Below are 21,943 nucleotides of genomic sequence, written 5' to 3' on the forward strand. Positions count from 1 at the left end.
GATGTCAGGAGTTAAGCAGTAGGGGATATGAACAAATGAGGTCATTTCATAGCTGTATTTAATTTTAAATCCAATAATCCAGTGTGCATATCAATGCTGTTAATACAAATCGGAGAATTTAGATACAAGGAAGCCAGACAGATTTTTCCAAAAGACAAAGCCTTTTTGGCCTCAAAACAAAAGGCTTACATAGTTCATCTCTACTGTACAGAATACTGCCTCTATCTGGACTCTGTTGCTAGCACGCTGCAGGTCACAAGTGTCCTCCTCACTTTCTACACAACCTGTGTTTCAGTATTTGAACATGTAACTCAGGAATTTTACACTAATTTATACATTTTTAATTGGTTGCATATATTAACATGTACTATAAGATTTTTCCTAAAGAAGCATTACATAATACATGGATACTGTAAAAAGATCTGATTAGTTAAAAGTAACAAGCATTAACAGAGATACATACAAAACTCAACCTAGTTGGACTGAGTGCTGAGCCTGCAATGAACTATGGGTAATCAGCCTTTCCAGTTGCAGCCTTCACAGGGGAAAACACTAGACAGTTAAAAATGTATGTAACTTGTTACACAGATTACCTGTAAACAGTTTCTCTCCACTGGACACCTGGAATTAGATTCAGTTCCAAACATACATAAGAGTTTCCATTATAAACTAAGAGAAAGGTCTGTTACCAAGAAGTGTGATGTGGATCATGGGGGGACATGAGCTCTGAAGTGCAGGACTCAGATGCTCATGAGAGAAGGGTGGATTTTGGCAGCTGGAGATGCAATTTTTTTTTTTTTTGTAATTTCATTTTAAACACAGAAGAGGGGCTGTGTGTTTGAAGGCCTAAGTGTGATATCAATCTGTGAAGAACTGTGCTCAACCCCTCCCTCTCTCCTCAGCAGCTGCAGCTCTCCGCAGAAGCCTTCGCTCGGTCAGTCTTGTCTAGTTTGATGGGTTCGGGGAATTCATTGTAAAGCTCCACTTCAGTTTCCTAATGGGAAAGAAGGAGGAGTTAATGCCACGGCTCTGCAGAGAGCTCCCATGCAAGGAGCTGGGGAAGGCTGGGGGTGAGCCCCAGGAAGCCCATAGCACTGGCACAGGGCAGCACACTGCCCCCCCCTCCTTACCTGTTTAAGTGCATTTCGTGCAATCGTTTGGAAAGCTTGTTCCACATTAATGGCCTCCTTAGCACTGGTTTCAAAGTAGGGGATGTTGTTTTTACTGTAGCACCAGGCTTGTGCCCGTTTCGTGGTGACCTGGGTGGACAGAGAGCAGCATCACTACCTTCTGCTATGCAGGGAGGAGTTTTATTTCAGGGCAAGGCCAGAGATCACTCATATCCAACCTGAGCAGCTCTGGCCTCATCAAAACCGTAGCCTTGAAACAGAACACAGGAGACCATTTCCCACCATCTGACAGACCCAGCCTCAGGGCAAGGAGGACCATGCCCAAGGGCGATGAGACCACAGAGTACAGGCTTGCTCCCAACAGGAACTGCTCAGCACATCTGTGGGAGGAGAAGCAGCTCATCTACTTGCACCTCCCCAGGAAGCTGCTGCAATCCTTCCACCAGTGGGCAGGGTGGGCAGGACCATGCTGTGCACAGGGCTCTGACCTCTCCAGGCAGGAGAAACTGTTCTCAGGTGGCAGACAACATCTGAGTCACTCTCAGGCACTTCCCACTCCCACTTCTCAGGTAACCCTCCCGTGTTTCTACAAGGTCTCCCACTCCAGCGATTTCTTAAGAGGAGGTTAGTAAGTCCCAAGTACTCACTTGTCTGTTTTCTAGATCAATCTTATTTCCCAGCACAACAAAAGGAAAATTCTCAGGATCCCTTGGACTGGCCTGAATGAGGAATTCGTCCCTCCAGCTGTCTAGGGTTTTGAACGTGTTGGGAGCTGTGACATCAAATACCAGCACACAGCAATCTGCTCCCCTGTAGAAGGCAACTCCCAGAGACTGAAATCGTTCTTGGCCTGCTGTATCCCATATCTGGAGCAAAAGACAGGGCAGATGAGCTAGCTCTACTCTGACAGTCTGTAATTAGAGCATTAATTTCAAAACTCCCCACCAGGCATATATAGTTCCCAGCTAGGCAGATAGCAGCACCTGAAGGCTTGGGGATTTCTGTAGGCACTAAGCATCAAGAGCCAGAAACACCTTCTAAAGATAGTTGACCCTTTTTGTGTTCAGTCTCAGCTAGGGATATATCCTTGTCCTGGGCAAGCAGGACTTGGGTATTAGGGTCAGCAGGTGACCTGCCTGCAGTGCTTGGATGCACCTGGATCCAAACAGAGTCAAGACACTCTTCTGATGGCTACAGCTTTTGCTGCCTTGCAGTCAGTTTCACCATGAAGAGATGAAAGCTTCAGATACCAGAGACATAAGCAAGTTGGCAGGTTAACACTACACCCACAGGACTTGGGGTGACACAAATGGATGACCTAGGGAGTCCTTTCCCACCTCTTTCCAGTTCTTGAACACTAGGGAAGTGAATCTTTCTAACAAGATCTAATTTACTGACAGTACCAAATCCAGTTTTTTAAACAGGGCCTAGCAACACTGCTGTCAGCTGAACCCAGATTAATCTTTGCATTCCTTTGTTCAGCTCATGCAAAAATTTGTCGATAAGCCCAGAAGCACTTATGTCTAACAGAACTTCAGTGCAAACAATATTCACATCCAGTACACTGACCCCTACACCAGTCTGGGTTATGTCAGAGCAGATGCACCCACACAAGTGGGGTGCACCCCCTGGCGCAGGGAGCAGAGTCCCTCCTTACCTGCATTGTCACTAGCCTGTCATCCACCATCACCTCTTTTGTCAGGAAGTCTGCGCCTATCGTAGCCTTGTACTGGTTACTGAATTTCTTATTCACATACTGGTTCATGAGTGATGTCTTTCCCACCCTGCACAGGAACACAAAAAAGAAAGACAGACTTGGTAGGCTGTTTCTACAACACTGTTTGAGTTAACCACCCCAAAGAGGACATTCCAGGGCCCTTCACTGCCCATAACCTCCTGGCTTTTCAACCAGGGTAAAAGCACCCATCTCTGGAAGAAGGGGCTTGCACATCAAGAGATGGTGAGGCATTGGCTGAGTAACAGCATTAGCTACCCAAGGACACAAAGGATTACATTCTGAGAAACCTCACTTCCCCATCACTAATCTGATCCTTAGTAAGGAGCAGATAGATATCACATTAAGACCATGGAGGCAAATTTGGAAGACGAAGTGCTTCAGAGAAACCCATCACAAACAGTAATCTTCAGCCTCTGCAGAAGGAGGAAGTGGAAAAACAGACAATCTCAGATGGCAACAGCTCACAAACACATCTGCTAGGCATCCAGAGGTGAAGATCCTCCCCAGAGAGCAAGTTTACAGGCTCACATGCCCTCTGTGTGGCTGAGAAACACTCCCTGAACAACAGCTTTGCTGGGGACAGTGGTATAAATAAACCTTATGTCATGGCAATCGGGTTATAGCCTGTACAGCAAATAACCTCTGACAACAGAACAGACTCCTTGCTGAGAGCACAGAGCAAAGCCTTTCACTCCAAGGGCCATGCTCCAGCTAGCTCAGAGAAGCAAAGCAGGTGGCTTGATACAGACTATGTCTCTGACAGAGACAGAATTTTAGAAAGTGACCTAAGAATGCTTACTAGTGGTTTTTTTTTTTTTAAAGTGAAACACTCATTTCAACAACACATGCTCCTTGCAGAAGGCTATTCCATTCTGCTACTCCAGTGGTCTGCCCATCACATTTTCCTCATTTAATATTATGGCAGGACCTCAAGATACTAAGCTGCAGGGACACATTCAAGACAGAGAGTGGTGAAGAGGTTTTAGAAATGTTAAGTAACACAGTTATCACGAGCTGTAAAATCTTTCCTCCCAGCACTGCTGATTTCTTACAGTGCATCCAGGCTCCCACTAGTCAAGAGCACTGCTTTAGCCATATAGATTAGCAGCTTAAAGGTTCTTCCACTTACCCAGAGTCTCCAAGGATGATGACTTTCAGTAATACTTTCTTCCTAGAAGTCATCTTTCACACTAGAAAGGAAAAACAATCCCATCACAAACCATTAGTATGTCATACCTCCAAGAAAGCAAGCAACACATTTGGAGTCTCAGAAACCTGACTCCCAGCAAGGAGCCAGCAACAGGCAGGGCCCAGCACTCCTGAAACCAGACTCCAATTCAAGGCTACATTCAGCATTGACCAAGTGTGTGCCCACTGCACAGACTGGGCCATGTCAGACCAGTAGTAGCAATTTAAGAGGCAAGATGAGTAGCAATTTAAGAGGCAGATGAGGTGAGCGCTTGTTATTTACTGTACCAAGACCCTTCTGGATCCTATTTCCAGGTCATTTGGTAGATATACTGGCCCAAGCCATCTCCCTTGACTTGAGGCAGTGCAGTAAATCATACCAGTTCCCAAAACAGGCTAATAATTCTTATACATGCCACAAAGTGAGGGATAAGCAGGCACATCACTAATACCACACTCAAACTTTTTTGTGCTGTTCAGTAGTTTCCAGCAAAAAATGAGGAAAGGAAAAAAAAAATGCCTTTCCTCCATCATGACCTTGGAGAAGTGGTAGCTTTCTCTAGAGCTGTGCTTTGTGAAAGAACTAAATCCCAAAAACATGCAGGGATTGAATCAGCTGCAACAGCCACACAGGGCAGCTGAATTACAAAGCAATCTGCTACCACACTCTGTGGCTTCTCTGAGGGCACAGGAAGCTGGCTACTCTCATCTCAGCTTTGGTGTAAAAAAGTTACAGTGATAAACCTCACCATTCAGTTTACTGATGGTCATCTACTCCATCAGATGATGACTTGTTTGCTCAGTTGCATCCTGCAACCGAAAAACTTCATAGCAAGAGGCTCTAAACTGGCCATTAATGGTCCATCCAATTAGCAAGAGAGCTGAACTTCAGAATTCTACACTTATTTGCTCCCAGGTCTCCTTAAGACCAGTGAGGCAGCTACAAGTTCATCAGCTGCAAGAAGCCTGAATACACTTGTGGATATACTTTAGCATGGTGAGAGCAAGTATAGGGTCTTGCCAGTGACTGAACACACCCCTCCTGCTACGAGGCCCTTCTCCACACCTCTGGGGAGGAGGTGGGGCAGCCACTCTTATGTGCTGGATCAGATCATAGACCCTGTTTCAGTACTGACCTGCTCCACAACACAAGGACTTCTTGGCTTTCCTGAAGGAGCCCTGCAAGTTCAGTACAGCAAGAGGAGCCACAAGATGACTATACCTGTGCTACTTGACTTCACAGATCCTTGACAACAGTCCTTGTATATAGACTTGTGTACCCTGAAATTCCCATCCTGCTATACCACATTCATTACAGCACATAACTCCTACTATTCAGGAGCTAGTCCTGATTTTCACAGCTAAGGAGGCCTTTGCTTCTACAACAGGGATTTAGGTCTTCCAAGCAGCTTGATTCTGTGTGCTTCCTGGGATACACAACACCCTAATGTGCTATATTACTATACCCATTTCATCCCACTACTACACAAGGCTTCAAGCTGTAAAAGCCTCTCACTAGATGCAGTCCAGTTGCAAAAGATCTTAATTTCAAGCTTTGTGGGTTAGAAGACATGAAGTGCTTTAGCCTTTGCTGTCAGTGAATGCTGCAGAAGCTGGAAGAGCACCCCTGCAGCTACTGTAGCGATGCATCCACAGCTACACTTTTTTGGACTGCACCCACCTCACAGTCACAGGGTTGTCTAGGTTGGGAAAGGCCTCTAGGATCATTCAATGGATCCAACCATTAGACTGGCACTACAAAGCCACCACTAACTCATGCCATATCCCTCAGTGCCACAACTACATGGCTTTTAAACACCTCCAGGGACGGTGATTCCATCACACCACAGGGCAGGCCATTCTAGTGCGTGACAGTGCTTTTGGTGAAGGACTTTTCCTTAATATCGAATCTAAACCTCCCTGGCATAACTTGGGGCTGTTTCCTCATCTTGTCATTTGTTACCTGGGACAAGAACCCAGGCCCCATCCAGCTACATCTTCCTTTTAGGTTTTATAGAGCCATAAGGTCCCCCTCTGACCCTCCTTTTCTCCAGGCTAAACACCCCCAGCTACTTCCAAAGAGAGTTGTGCTCCAGCCCCTTCCCCAGCTCCATTGCCCTTCTCTGGACACCAGCATCTCAATGTCTTTTGTGCAGTGAGGGGCCCAAAACTGAACCAGGAGTTTGGAGCTGCGGCCTCAACAGTGCCCAGTACAGGGGGACAATCACTGCCCTGGTTCTGCTGGCCACCTTTTTGCTGATACAGCCAGCATGCTACCGGCCTTGGCTACCTAGGTACACCTGGGCTCATGTTGAGCTGCTGTTCACCAGCACCACTAGATCTTTTCCTGCCAGGCAGCTTTCCAGCCAGCCCGCCCCCAGCCTGGAGATGCAGGGGATTGTGACCCAAAGGATCCACCTTTACCTTGTTGAACCTCACACCACTGGCCTTGGCCCATTGATCCAGGCTGTCCAGATGCCTCTGCAGAGCCCTCCTACCCTCCAGCAGATCAACACTAACTTGGAGTCACCTGCAAATTTAATGAGGGTGCCCTTGATCCCCTCACCCAGACCACTGATAAAGACATTAAAAAAGACTGGCCCTAGTACTGATCCCAGGGGAACAGCACTGATGACCAGCTGGCAGCTGGATGTAACTCCATTTCTCACCACTCTCTGGGCCAGTCATCCAACCAATTTTTCACCCAGCAGACAGTGCACTTGTCCAAGCCAGGAGCAGCTAGCTTCTCCAAGAGATTGCTGTGGGAAACAGTGTCAAAGGCTGTACTAAAATCCAGATAGACCACCTTTCACTGATACACTAAGCAGGGTACTTTGTCATAGGAGACAAGGTTGGTCAATTGTCTTTCCTAAACCCATGTTCACTGGGCCTGATCCTCAGTTTTCCTGTACATGTTGCATGATGGCATTCAAGACATAGGCTCCATAACCTTCTCTGGCACCAAGGTCAGACTAACAGGCCTTCTGTAGATCCTCCTTCTGACCCTTCCTGTAGATGGACATTTCAGCTGCTAACTTCCAGTCCACTGGGACTTCCTCAGGGAGCCATGAATGCTCGATTGAAAGGGGCTCAGGAAACATTTCCACCAGTTCCCTCAGTGCCCACCCACACAGTCACAGAGTCTTGGGTGTGTGTCTAAATCATGTAGCAGGCCTTTTCCTCATCCTTTACCACTATGTTTCCCTCCACATCCAATAAAGGATGGGGATTCCCCTTAGCTCTCCTTTTGTTGCTAATGTAAAAAAACATTTTTTATTGTCTTTTACAGCAGATTAAGTTCTAGTTGGGCTTTGGTCCTCCTGGGTATTTTCCTGCATAACTTCCTGAGATCCTTGAGATACATCTAAACAGGACTCAGTGCTGAGGAGGTAACAGTCAGGAGCTGTGGAGTGAGCAGCCACCAGTCACCCTCAGGGCTCATGACGTGCTTAGACAGGTGTTAGCAGATGCCAGAGAGCATGTGAAGAACAATTTCTCCAAGTGCCAACACCTCTCTTTTCCAGTGGACTGCATTGTTCACTGATCCAACTGACAGCCCAGCTATGCTTACCAAGATAGAGACAGCTGAAAGTTGTCAACTACACCAATATTTAGCTCTGCTCCTGCTCTTGCCAAGATCCACACACTATAGCTTGTCTCCCCTATATCCATGGGGAGAACAGACCACAGGAGCTCCTTCAAGCCTGCATTTCCTGTGTTTGCAAAGCATATAACAAGTGACACTTTTTCCAGCCAACCCAGAGACTTGTGCAGCACAAGCAGCCCAGATGGAGCACGAAGCAAGTGAACAGAGTTTTAACACAGCTTAAAGACAGCTGCATATACTGAACTGTCAAGAAAAATATCTGTATAGGTTCAGGGCAAGCCACCTGATTTCCTCAGGACAGAGGAAAACAACTCACCCAGAAGTGGCTATGCCAGAACCTAGCATGCTTCTGGGAACTGCTTCTATTTTCCTCAGAGTGTTTCCAATATCACTTGCTGCTGCAGCTCACTGCCTCCTGCTATTCAAAGCAGCTTTGGACAAGCTGGCATTAGTTCTCATGTGTAGGGTAGGATTTGCACAGCCTGAAATCGCAACATTAAATCACACTGGATGCTTATCTCCTAAGTTCAACATAGCCTGAAGTCCCACTCTGAGGGGAGGGAAAACTGCTCTTTTAAGATTCATTACCTTAGAAGTAACTCAGCTGAGTGGTCACCTGCAGACATAGCAAGCCAGGCTGAGTCAGAGCTGATACTGCCTTCTTGTCATAGCTGACAGGCTACCCAGCAGTGTGAAGGACTGTCACTGCCCCATCAACACCAGGCAGGTGAGACACTCAGCTTCCATCCCAGGTGATGCAGTGGATGTGAGCCTCAGCACACAAGAAGCTGCTGCAGCTTCATATTTGGCGTGGGCTATGAGACAGTGAGGAACTCCAGCTCTGTCAGAGACCAGCAGTGGACTGCCCTGTCTCACACCCTTCTTCTACCAGACTTGACTGATGCTGCCTTGAAGCCTAGTCAGTTGATGGGCCAAGTCCTCTTTAATATCATTGCAAGTATAGACAGACCAACACTTCAGAGTTATTCCTTGCCCAGTACAGCAGGAAACATATCTTCAGGTCCTGCAGAAAATGGGTGAGTTCAGGTAGGCTGGAGTCTCACTGACTCAGCACTAGGACTATATTGCACTATATAATGCAGCTTGTCTTGCCTTAGGGTATTTGACACAATTACTCCAGAGCAGCACTCTGTTGAGGCACACGCCCTTCAGATGGCAGTATGAGAGCTCACATGGGGCTTGTGTCCAGTTGTGGGAGCCCTTCTGAACAAACAATTCCTTTTTCAGAGGTATCACAAAGAAAAACTTCTTAATTAAGATTTGATCCAAGACTCGGCTCTGTTTCACACTGCATGAAATTTTTCTGAACGACGTCATCTGCATGACTGCTTAGAACACAGTCTACAACAGGATACCCAGACAACCCTGCTCAGGAGCCACCAGACACTCCATATCAGCCAAGAGACCAATCAGCATAATTTCTCCTCCTGGCTTAACTGGTGCCAAAGAAATGACACAGCTGTCTCTAATACAGGAGAGGACATTTTCCACTCCATTTTTAATGCCTATTCTCTAAGCAAACAAGCCATTAATGATATACTGAACCTCAGGAAATTAAGCTGGTATAGCACACTCTCTCCCACAATATTGTTATTGCCTTTAACACTCACCTGCAGGAGTAGCAAGGGGAAATCCCTAACACCTAATCTGCAAGTGTCACTGGCTTAGCTGATCTGAAAGGAATAATCAAAACCCAAACCCTTCAATGCTTCATACCACTACAGCTCAGACACAAGAGCAAATAAAGCCTATACCAAGTCTAATTAGGTTTCTCTTGTTGCTTCAGAGTATATTACAACTGTCCTTTCCCTTGCTATGTTAAGACAGCTGCTTTAACTCAAAGCAGAAATGGAAGGTTATGAATTCCTTAGAGATGTTCACATGTCAAGTCACAATGCAGGCATTTTAATATTAATTGGGTTAGTACAAGCAAGGAACACTAGTAGCTTGCATTGATGGCTCACCAGACCTCAGATTAGCTATGCTTTAACAGAAGCAGGCCTTGCAAAAGGAATATTCTAAGTTGCTCATGGACAGTTTTAGCATGAAAGCATCCATCCCTAGGGGAATCTCCATGGAAGACAAGGCTCCCTAAGTAGCAGCATAACCATACCAGTTTGGAGGCTGCTGAGCAGTCTTTACTGTTTCAGCTTTGCTATTGAGCAGCTGGAGTCACAATCCCAACATGTCTACAGAGGCTGAAATGTTTGACCAGGAGTTCCCTGTTACTACAGCTATCAGCCTGCCACCTGCACCTTCTGCTAGAAACCAGCTCAGCGCTGAAGTGAGGATATTGTACAGCATGTCTTGCCTTGTGTCCTCTGCCAAGAATATTTAACACCACACCAACAAGGCATGAAGTGGTAGGGCAGCAAGCATCAAGCAGAGCTAAACTCAGAGTTATGGATGCCTTGTTTTGCTCCCTGTCCCAGCAGACAGCAACAAGAGTAAGCAGGTATCCCACAAAAAGGTGTATTTGAACCTGAAGCACTGTTCTAGGTGCCATAGCTGATAAGCAGAGCTTCCACTTTCCCACTATACCACAGGACCTTTAGCAAAAACACCCATCATGAACAAGCTGATGTGGACAGATCAGATCTCCATTAGGGGCTACCACACATGGCAGCATGCTCACCACAGTGACCAGACAAAACCTACCCTTGTGTTCTGGAAGAGTCTTCTGTCCTGAAATGCGGGAAAAGTGTGCTAAAATGCAGCTACCTGCACTTTTGACACAGAAACAGTACCTCTACTCACTGTTCTCTTGTATGGATATCTCTGTACTACAGAGAGCTATTTTTATTCCTTCCCTCCTCCCTCACTGGGTATGGCATTTCTTCAAGGAAACTAAAGCTAGAAATATGATTCAGGACCAGCTCAGTCAGACTGAACCAGTTCCCTCTCAAAAGCAGCAAGTTCCCTATCACGTTTGGCATCTCAAGGGCTTATGTCTGCTTAGATCTTTAGCCACTGAAATGAGATGGTCACTGAATGTTCATCTTGTTTTTAGAGGACCAAGCATACCAAACAGCCTGGCAGATAGCACCCTGCCCCATGGTCACACTGTACCTTACTATGCTTTAGCTAAAGTTTTGAGTAGATACATGAACTTGCTCCAATTTTTCAGCTACTCTGAAAAACCAAGGCCTCATCCTGAAGAAAGGCATAGTCTGTTACAGCCATTAGTTAACCAGAGTCACAGTTCTTGGTTGCAGTGTCCGAGCAGTCCAGACACCCTTTGTATTGAAGCCTGAAACTGCAACGGCAGCAGAGCCCCAGATGGGGCTGAACAAGCTTTACCAGTTACAACATAACAACAACTTGGTTCCCCCTAGCAGATCAGACAGACATTGCTAACAAGGTGTCAACCAATAAGAAGTCACAAGTGACTGCCTGAACAGTTCAACACAAATCTGAAACCAACAGATACCAACATTTAACATGCCACTTGCGTTCTCCCAAGAATGACACAATAACCCTCAAGGAGGACAGAAGTCCTGTCTTTTCAGCTGGGCAAAAGCACAGCAGTAGCCAGAAGACAATCAGCAGGGGCTATTAATTTCATATCAACATGGCTTAAGAGAAAGTTGCCTTCAAGGAATAAACTAGAAATACATTTACCTTTGATGGTTTTGACTGCTACACAGCCTGAATATTTTTCTTACCAAACCTGGGTGCTCTACGGGTGGAACATGTATCCAGCATCCTCACACTGAGGACTACTACAGAAACATAGGAAGTTATAATAGCAGGTTGAGTCTTGCACTGACAAAGGCTTTATAAGCAGGACAGTACTCTTCCACTCCTATGACAAGACTATCAGGAGCTCAGCTTCCCCAGCTCACTGGAAAATACCATTGAGAAAAGCCTCACATTTAGTGGGGACACATGCTGTGTCCAAAAAGGAAATCGGGAACATCTTGTCATTTGGGCTAACACCTTGTAAGAACTGCTCCCTGTAAATAGGTTGTTTTTGATGGCAATAGGTTCCTACAGTCCATACAGAGATACCTTCAGGCCTTGCAGATGTACCACAGAGCAGCAGTTAGTTCAAGCAGAGCTCACACCAAAAGCAGCTGGCAAGATATTCCTGTGACAGCTTCACGGAAGGGTACATTATCTGCTGTTCTATCAGTAGCATCTCAAAACTGATTTCTACCTCCTTCTTCCCAACATGTTTATGTTGCTGTTCTAACCAATATATTCCCTCCTGCTGGTACCCAGCCAAAAGCTCAAGCACAGCTCCTCATTCCCTCCTCAGAAGGAGCAGCTCTGCTGCTTGCTGCTTACTGCTCACCAAGAGCAGGCTTCTGTCCAGTTGGTACCTTTCCCAGACAGTCCTGTGAGACAGAAATTACCTCTGTTCATGGAGCTGGAAGCCTCAGCTACAACTTAATTTTTGATACCTTGTGTAAAACATTCTATTGCAAGCTGTCAGGTGTATGTCCAATATATCCCAACCCCATCTGAGAGTCCTATACCAAAAGCTTCACCTTTTTGAAGAACAGTCTAGAGCTTTAGATGCTTGTTAGCACACTGACATGGCTCAGATCAAAATCAAATCTTAGAACATGGTTCAGTATCCCAGAGGAGTTAACTTTTTAGACTACAGCTGTCTGTAGTAAGTTTCCATCTCCTTTTAAGGGTGGAGTTGTACCCTCCAGTGCGGGAGCAGCTGCTCTAGAACTGAGTGAAGCTTAAGAACCAGCAGCAGCTCAGCCACATGGCTTCAAGTTCTGTTCATTGTCTGCTTCAACACGGGCACCAAACCAATGTGACAGTGCTAAAAAGCAACTGACATGGTCTGAAGTAGCTCCCAGATGGAGCTGACACCCAGCTTACACAAATATTCTGCTGCATTCTGTTAATGGGTAACATGCTCTTAAGACAGTTCAGTGCTAAAGGAAGGGAATGATGGGGCAACATGCAGCTTGAAGAAACAGGCAGAAAACCCAGATGGGAAACAGAAGCTTCAGAAGAGTTTTGTGCATAATAGATGATTGATGCGATCAAGGAAGCTCCAGAGCCTGTGCTGGGTAAGACACTCCTATCAGTGGCAGTAAGGTTTTAGGTTGCCTCAGACATCCCCTCAACCCTCAGCTGAAGGCTCTATCACACATCCCTGATGTGGGCAAGGACTCAGAGACCACTGAAAGGAGACATGCCAGAGTCCAGACAACACAGGGAAGGCAGAAGCAATGCCACTGGTAGGAGCCACATCTGCAGTGAAATCACAAGACTTGCATATGAGAAGGGGTCGGCCCTGCCTGAAGTCTCAGCTCAGCTGTGGCTCCCTTGGGGTTGAGATTTGGAGAGAGCTGCATTCCTGAGAGGCACCGATGCATATGATCAGTTAGGCTCAAAGCCCAAGTTCTCAAAGCCAAGCTCTTCAGTCCAAGCCTCACTAATTCACAAGCCTGTTACACCTCTTGGCATTTCTGCCTTATTGATTCACAGGCCTGTTACACCTGCTGGCAGATGAGAGTTGTTCTATGCTGTGCACAGTTTAAATACTAGCTGTGGAACTGAACAAGTTTTTGGCTGTAAAGTTGCCATAATGAATTGTGACTCTACCCTAGAAAGTCCACAGTATGTAGGACTAGATCCCACCTCTAATGCCAAAAACTGATCTCCTATTTCTACTGGTTTAGATATCACAACAGCCACCTTCTTGTAAGGAGGCATCATGTTGATCTGACTACATGGTTTGCAAGTGGGAGAAAAACAAGCACGAAAATGCATTTGCGTACAGTACCACAGCAGATGTTTCTCCATGTTCAGTCAGACCAACAGTGTGCCTACGAGCAGTGGGAAAGGTCTGGAGGACATTTCTTACTGTCTACAGGAACAGTACTTTGCCCAGACTGCTGCTAAGCCTAACATCACAGGAGCATATGTAGGATCTTTCAGGTGATAATCACACTGAGCTAAAGCGATGGAAGGAAGAGAGTGAATAAAATGTCCCCAGGGATGCAGCCAGCTATGCTGGGCAGCCATCTTGGGTGGATCACTTTTTTCATCAACAACCTGAGGATGATTCCCATTATCTCCACAGTAGGTAGCAGGTATGAGAGATTGCAACTGTGGCAGGTGAGGCATCCAGGAAGATCCTTTCTAAGATGCTAGATACTAGTAAGACCAGGATTCCCAGAAAGAAAGCCAGGGCTGCTGAAATAGAAGTCTTCAGCTTATAGGAAGACACCTTTACAAGAAAGCCAAACTCAGAAGTTTCACTGAAAGCTGAAGTTTTAGTCCTCTGATTCCTCCAGCAGCTAAACAGCCCTTACACCACGAAATACCCTCTCAGGACTGGGCAGACATACCCTAACACACTGATAGCAAGTGTCTCAAGATCTGCTACCCTTCTCTTGGAGGCTCAAATCATGTCAAGAATGCCATGTCATTCAAGAATCAGTGTTGCTATGCCCCTACCTTCCAGGAAGAAGCAGTTCCCTGTTAAATCCTACAGGATTTCAGGTAGTTCTCAGCAAATTTTCACCAAGGATGAAGCTGTTACAAGAACAGGCATGTTTGCTTTAACACCCCTCCCCCTTTATCAGAGCAAGCATAACTTCCCCTATTTTGCCCCGGGGGAGACAATCTCAGGATGTGGGAGAAGAGTTGAGCACATAGCTGGCTGCTAGGAGACACTAAACAACAAGCCCTGTGTCTTCACTAAAGGCCTTGCCTATGCAAAGCACTGCAGCTACATCAGCACAACTTCCACCATGATGCCTCTACCACAACGGCCTCCTTAGCAGACAGCTTTCCAATCAGTAAAATAAATCTTGAACTAACTGGAACACAGCTATAGTGCTCATACTGCCCAGTTTATACAGTGGTGTCTGTCAGCCTTTTGGCACACAGCCATCCAGCTAGTGGAGCCACCCAACAGTTTTAGTAACCCTGAGATGAATATCAAGAGCCCAGCACAGTTCTCACATCAGGTGATACCCTGAGTGACAATTATTCCCTTATTGCTTTCTATTAAAAAAAACCAAAAAACAACTCAGCGCCAGAGGCAGCTGGGTTTTAATCTGTGTTCAGAAGACAAGGCTGTCCAATTCAAAACATTTTAAGTTAACCAGGCCACTGACAAACAGTTGAGTTGTTAGATCCTTACCATATCTGACAGTAATTTCTAGTTTTGACTACAGTTTAAGTTTCCACACATTCTTGTCATGCTTTCCGTTTCAGAAACAGAAATAGATAACTTTTACAGTGGTAAGCAAAACACAGATCTTAGACTTCATCAGTGGTAAACAAGCCTTGTTCATCCACTCCTGCCTGCCAGAGTTCCTAGAGGCTGGACAAGAAACAAGAGACTAAAAAGGAGACTTTGACCAAGTCAAATGACACCCCTGAGGAGGTCTGCCAGAGGCTGTAACTTACACCTGATATTCAGATCGAAGAGTGAATATTGTGTCTCCTACAGCACAAGAAGCTTGACAGAAAGGACAAGTAATGATGGGAGAGCCTACTAGCAGATGTATGGACACACTAGATCAACACTAATGGCAAACGCATTACTCCTCCTTCCAGGAGGTCCTGTTGTCAGTAATAAGTCTTCCAGAGAGGAAGCTTTCTCTAGAGACAGGTTGTAATCTAAGAACTACACCTTGATCTGTGAGCAGAACTCTTGATCCTACACACACTCAATACCTCTTACTATGCTAATGTGGTTTGCAGAGCAGGAAGAACAAGTATTTCAGTACCAGGATGGGAGTGCAACAGGTATATTGCCACGACAGCTGACTCAGTGACTAACAAGGAATTCATACGGTACATACTCAGTTTCACACTCATACTTCCTACCCTCATACCTCTTGCATAGATTCTGCATCAATACTTTACCACATCACCTATTCTCTTGATGAAGCTCTACAAAGGTCCAATAAAAACCTTACTTGCGTGGTGAGGTTAACTCTGTGGGTAATTAGCATCTTGTTAGGCAAGGGGAAAAGTTCAGGCCTAGGCATGTCTCAGCTTAAACCTAACTGCTCATGCAGGAGACAATGTCACCACTGTGACAGTTTGGACTCCAGATATCATTATCCATGTCTGGGAGCCAAGTGACTCAGCCCACTTGAGGGAGACAAGCACCAGACAAGTTACTTTGAGGAGGATTCTGCTTGCAGTTGGAAAGAGTTCAAGGGCTCGGTACAGACTTGTTCAATAAACCGGGAGCCCAGTAAATAAAGTCCAGGTACTCCAGGCAGGTTGGCTCTGAAGGCAGCTCCAGTTGCTGGCCTCCACTTTTGTCCACCACTTCACTAGTCCAACATATCTCTAAAGTGACCAAAGTTATAGTATATAGGACAGACTCAAGAAAAATACTGGGTTTTTTAATTGACATTAAGAGGATCTACTAAATTTCATTTAACAGTTTCTGCTTGAAACTCATGCAAGTACAGTTAGACACAATTAGTCACCTTAAATTGTCATTTTAAGCAGTTATACAGAAGAAAGAGCAAATCACTCACTATATCAAGTGCCTTTAAATCATACAGATAAAAATCAGTGCCACAGGTTTACACTTCAATCCCATCTCAAAGGCAGTGAACCCCATCATGAAGCTTCACTGCCCTATGAAGACAGGCATGGCCTCAATAACAGGTTTCTGTCAAGAGAAGTCAAGGCTGTTTGAGATAAGCTGCAAATCAACACACTTCAGTGGTCTTGATGAGCTTCCTTCCCTTCCCAGGGTCACTGACCATGAGGCAGCAACAGCAGTATTGACATAGCTTTCCCCACAGACAGAGCACTGGTTGCTGGCACCGGAGAGGAGGAGCAACGCTCACAACAATGATGACATCACCAGGGCAGATCCCTGCCAGCACAAAATGCAGCAGCACGCTGGGCTCAAGAGCTGCATCCCTACCAATAGAGAGCAAAAGCAATAAGCACAGCAGGAGCCAGAGGAGAACCAAATGACACAGGGGTATCCCTTCATTGCCTGCTATTTCTGAGCAGCACACGTGCAGCTCCTGACCTTGGACACTCATTTGCAAGCTTTATTCAAGGTGCACTTAAAGAGAAATGGACCTTCAATCAAGCTCCTCACTGCAGAAATAGGCATGGTATATTAAGTATCGTCATTCAATTAGTTATCCATATCTAATTCAGTTTTGAGATGCACAGCTCATGTTTGGATTGATGCTGCAGAGAGTGACACTTTTATCCTCACAATCTCCAGTCACAGCTATATCTGAAGGCAGACTGTTACACAGCAACTACAAAAGATCATTTTTGGAAGCTGCAGAGGGAAGCCAACTCAACTCTAACTCATCAGGCAATTAAAATGCAGTTATTAAGACAATGCTCTGCAAGAATGAAGCAACTGAAGGATGCAAGATTGCTGTCAGACAAGCAGCACATGCTAGTGCCCAATCAACTTCAGGATTTAGGTAAGGTTTTAGTTGGACTTCCTTCTATGGAGGCAACAATCTTTAAATTACTCTACAGCTCTGCAAGGGAATATTAGGTCCATCAGGCCTTAGTAACAAGGACTTCAGAGCAGGTTAGATCAAAGCCAAGGAGAAGCCCAGAAGACATAAGGAAACACTAGACATGTGCAAGGTGAGGGTTCTGTACTTTTTTTTTTACAAAGGTTCAATTTACTTCACTTACTAACAAAATTGTTGTATTCTAAAGGCAGGGACATGCAACAATAAGTACCTGCGAGCCCACATCATCCACCAGCTTCAGATAATGCACACATCCAAGTGCCCTCTTTCATAGTCCTTAGTCTTGAGCTGCATACCTGCAAAACCTCTCACAATGCAGCATTTAAAAACACACCCTAACCAAGCACAGGCAATTTCATTTACAGCCAAATGTTAACTTCTGCATAAAGTAGTCTCATTTTAACACAGAAGTCAGACCAAAATCCCACACATGTTAGAGACACAGCTATTTATAGTTTTGCACAGATGGTTTGATGGTAATTGTCATGTTTCCTCAAGGACAAGCTTTGCCAGAGATTTGCTCCAACAGGTAATTCCCACAACCGTCCTACACGAGTATCTTAAAACAGAAGGTGCTGCAGAAAATAAACCTGGTAACCCTCCTGCTCACAAGCCTTCATTTTGATTAGCAAACTAAGCAAAGTCACATCTTCCCCAGGTCATTTCAGAGCAGAGCTTGTACATTTTACACTTTCAGTCAATGATTTATCAAATGTTGTAACATGCCTGTGCTCCTCAAAGAGTTTGATTCCATGGATTCAGCAGGAGGCCCAGGATGCCTGTACTGCAGACTCTGCAACACAGTTATTTAAATTCTTAACTTGACATCCTGAAGGTACAACTCAGGGTGTCCTGTTCACCTCTTCACTCTGGCAACTAGGATCACAAGAACAGCCAGACACTTTGTCAAAGCAGGTTTAGGCTGGATATAGGGAAAAAGTTCTTCCCCCAAAGGGTGGCTGGGCACTGGAACAGGATCCCTAGGGAAGTGGCCAAGGCCCCAAGCCTGCCAAGGCTCAAGAGCACTTGAACACTCTCAGGCACATGGAGGGGTGTCCTGTGATTGGCCAGAAATTCAACTTCTATGATCCTTGTGTGTCCCTTCCAACTTGGAATATTTTGTGATTCCATGCTGAGTTATTATCAGGGTATTTGAGTTTGAGGACAGGGACCGCTGCATGACACCACAGGGAAGAAGAACATAAAACACAGCTACTCCCTTCCATCTTATCAGTTATACTTCACACTACAGGTTGGGAGAGCAAGAAATTGCTATCAGATTTCAGAAGTCTTCCTTATTAAGGGGTCAGATTAGCCACATCTAACAGTTTTTCTACACCAGGTGTACAGAAAACAACAACCACAAAAAAGACAGCACTTGAAAGTTAACAGTATTAGAGCTGCTTTAATTCTGAGGACTAAGGCCAGGCAGGCTTGGTGGGTCCACTCATTAGTGCATGGAGGGCAAGTCATGTGTTCAGTCAGCTGTTGGGAGTCACAAGGGAGAGGGGGAAAGACAAGTATACTTGTTCTTCCTGAGTAAATACAGCAATGAAGCCTTGATTATTTAACAAGGAATATTCAAATTACTCCACCCACTTTAGCCTCAAATTCAGCTCCTGAGAGAGCAGGGTACACTGACTCCCACAGCTTGGATCTGCTGGAACCACAGCCAGGCTGCAGCTACTATTCACATGCCACCAGTACCACCACAGCCTTCAAGTCACAGCCAGTCAAATACTATGGCATAGCTACTTACATACCGTTCCCCTAAAAAAAGAATTCTCCACTTCCCCAGACCCAATACCCACACGGATACACAAACTGTTAGGCACAGGCCAGAGCTGGCCAGCTAGGGACAAGTACTGAAAGCTTTAAAGGTTCTATGCTGGCAAGTGTCAAACAAAAAACAGCATACTTACAGCTGTGTGTGTGTGTGTGTCTTCATTCTATCACGTGTTCTCAGTTTACATATAAAAACCTCATATACACAGATTCTAACAGCTCTGCTTATCAGCAAACATTTGTAGTTTTCCAGGAGATAATGTTGAAATTTCCAGCTTTGAGAACAAAAGGCCTAGCGTTACTAAGTAAGACATACTCATTTTGATGCTGAGGTTACCTACCCTAACCCAGATTAAGGCAGCCTTTTTACTACTAAAATAATCCCTCTATTTACAGGCAGTACAATTGTCTTAAGTACAACCATCAGGCATTTCCATATTTATTAGTCTCTCTCTCTCTCTATATAGAAACTAATAATGCACCTATCACGTAATTTAACTTATTATACGCTCACAGACAAAAGCACTTCTAATGTCCACTCTAACAGTTCTTAGAACTGGCTCAGGCTTTACACATACCGACAGCTACTTTTGCAATAACTGCCAGCCTCCTCAGCCACCTCTTTGATCAGATTAACTGCTCCCGGAGCTACCGGTTCATGTAAAAAGCGATCCCCACCGACCCCCAGAGCAAAGTTTCACTGTCCCAGCACAGCACCCCGGTCTTTCTTCCGCCACCAGCTACCCCGAAGGCCTCTTCAGGCTTCGAAAGGAGCTGCAGCAGCTCCACACGCCACAGACCACGCGCTCCCTCCCCGGGAGGCACTGCTCGGGCCTCTACGAGCCTCTCAGCAGAGGAAGCTCCACAAAGGCCTGGCAAAACGCGCACCCCGGGAAAGGCCCTCAGGGAGGAGCCCCTTCCTGAGGAGACCCCCGCCGTATTGTCCCGACGGCAGCGCCGGGTCCGGCTCCAGAGAGCTCGGCGCCGGCAGCGCAACCGCCTGGGCCCGCCTCAGCGGGCAACCGAGCCAGGCCCCAGTGCAACGCCGCCTCCGCTATCTTCCCGCCGCAGGCCGCCGGTGCCGGAGAGGGCCCGCGAACGGCTCCCCGTCCGAGGCGAGGCCGCCTCCCCATCCCCATTAGCAGCACGCGAGGCTCGCGGTACCGCCGGGCTCACCTGGTGCTGCCGCTGCGGCCCAACCCCAATCGCTATGCCCCCCGCCCGCCTCGTCGGCTTTAATGGGCCCTGCCGCCTCCCGCGCTCGCTTCCGCCTCCCCGACAACTTCCGCTCACGAGACCTGACGTCACCGCGCGCTGGCCCCACGTGACCGCAGGGGCCGCCCGCCATGTTAGGTGGCCGAGGGCCGGTGGTGTGCGAGACGCTGGTGCAGCCCGGTCCCCATGTCTGTGTTTGTCGGAAAATAAATGTTGGTGGTACCCCTGGAGCCCGCACAGAGGGGAGGGGTGGGAAGGAACCTGCCTCCCCCGAGGGCTTCCATCGCAGCAGGGCAGTGAACACCGCGCCCTGGGCTAAGGGGAGGAGGAAAGGGCCAAAGAAACTCATGCTTTCAGAAATAAAGGATGGGGACACACAGGGACAAATCTGTTCTTTAGTGTCTTCGAAAATGTATTGAAGAGCTAGCACGGAGTCCTCTACAGTTAAATTTGTATGTGAAAAAAACCCTTAGTTATTGCTATTAGAAATAGAGACAACATTTTAGATTATTTAATATTTATAAATTTTTACTCACAGCTGTAATTTAAAGTAAGGTGGTAGCAACAGCACTTGTCAGAAAAGATGAATGATGCCAGTTGAATATACATTCAGATTGATTAACCAGGCAATTGTCAGCAATTGACAGAAAAGTACAAGATCAATAGTGCAGGCAAGTAAAATGGGACTCTCTCAAGTCTCTGGACCTTAATCCATGGGGTAACAACTATCTGGTGATACAAGTGAAATTCATGTTTTCTGCTCTTTGTGGACAGCAAGTTCATTTTGTTACTCAGCAATTACTTAAATATTATTATTCGTCGAAGTCATGTGACTGCTGTGGGTTTAGTTAGCTTCTGAACTCATGAAAGCAACATGGGAAAAAGAAATATTTTCAAAGCTAATGAAAGATAATAAAGGACCGAGGCTACTTCCAGCAATTTTAAAAAGAAAATCATACAATCACAGGCTTGTTGGGGTTGGAGGAGACCTCTGGAGATTATCCAGCCAAGCTCCCCTGCAAAGGCAGGGTCACCCAGAGCAGGTGACACGTCCAAGTGGGATTTAGATGTCTCCTGAGATTCCATACTTCCTGGGCAGCTGTTCTAGTGCTCTGCCACCCTCAACCTAAAGAAATTCTTTCTTACGTTGGGGTGGAATTTCTTGAGTTTTCATTTATGGCCTTTGCTCCTCATCCTGTCACTGGCAACCACCAAGAAGAGTCTGGGACCATCCTCTTGGCACCTATCTTTGAGATAACTTGTATAGGTTAAAGATCCCCTCTCAGTCTTCTCCAAACTACACAGGCTTGGCTGCCACAGTCTCTCCTCATAAAAGAGATACTCCAGACTCCAGAGAAGGGAACTTTCAGCAACAGTTTATTAGTGGTTTTAGGGTGCCCCATTAGATGCAGAGCTGCAGAAAAACCTAGTACCAGTTAAAATGCAGACTGGGCAAAAAAGGAAAAGCCCTCAGCACATCAGCAGTTGGTGGAGCAGAGCACTGGCTTGTCCCAGTCCTTTGGCTTTAACAGGAGACCCACATGCTGGGCTGTTGTGGGCAGACATTACTGGCAAATTACTGGGTGCTCTTCAGCTCTCTTTTCCTAAAAGTTTGTTGTTGTTGTTGTTTTGGGTTTTTTGGGGGGCGGGGTTTTGGGGTTTTTTTTGATTTTTTGGTGGGTTTTTTGTGGTTTTTGGGGTTTTTTTTTGTGGGGTTTTTTTGGGTTTGGGGTTTTTTAATATATATAATAGGAAAAGCAAACAAAAACTGTGTGTGAAATTTCCTCCTGTA

General features: G+C 46.0%; 1 protein-coding gene across 1 annotated transcript; it reads right to left on the reverse strand.

Moving 5' to 3' along the window:
* Nucleotides 1–41: 41 nt before the first annotated feature.
* Nucleotides 42–20,239, reverse strand: RAB7A (RAB7A, member RAS oncogene family). The gene is made up of 6 exons (XM_063411424.1): nt 20,113–20,239; nt 3,998–4,058; nt 2,788–2,914; nt 1,778–1,996; nt 1,131–1,259; nt 42–994 (listed from the first exon to the last, which is right to left on the reverse strand). The coding sequence occupies exons 2-6, from the start codon at nt 4,048–4,050 to the stop codon at nt 899–901; spliced, it is 624 nt and encodes a 207-aa protein (XP_063267494.1). The 5' UTR covers nt 4,051–4,058; nt 20,113–20,239; the 3' UTR covers nt 42–898.
* Nucleotides 20,240–21,943: the final 1,704 nt, after the last annotated feature.

Source organism: Prinia subflava, chromosome 14, assembly GCF_021018805.1.
Source record: "Prinia subflava isolate CZ2003 ecotype Zambia chromosome 14, Cam_Psub_1.2, whole genome shotgun sequence".
Taxonomy (NCBI): domain Eukaryota; kingdom Metazoa; phylum Chordata; class Aves; order Passeriformes; family Cisticolidae; genus Prinia; species Prinia subflava.

Coding starts and splice junctions, on each gene's coding strand:
- RAB7A (XM_063411424.1), bottom strand. CDS start 4,050: ATGACTTCTAGGAAGAAAGTATTACTGAAAGTCATCATCCTTGGAGAC. Junction 1,997..2,787: donor ACAGGCTAGTGACAATGCAG/GTAAGGAGGGAC, acceptor CTTTTGCTCCAG/ATATGGGATACAGCAGGCCA. Junction 1,260..1,777: donor TTGATCTAGAAAACAGACAA/GTGAGTACTTGG, acceptor CTGTCCACCCAG/GTCACCACGAAACGGGCACA.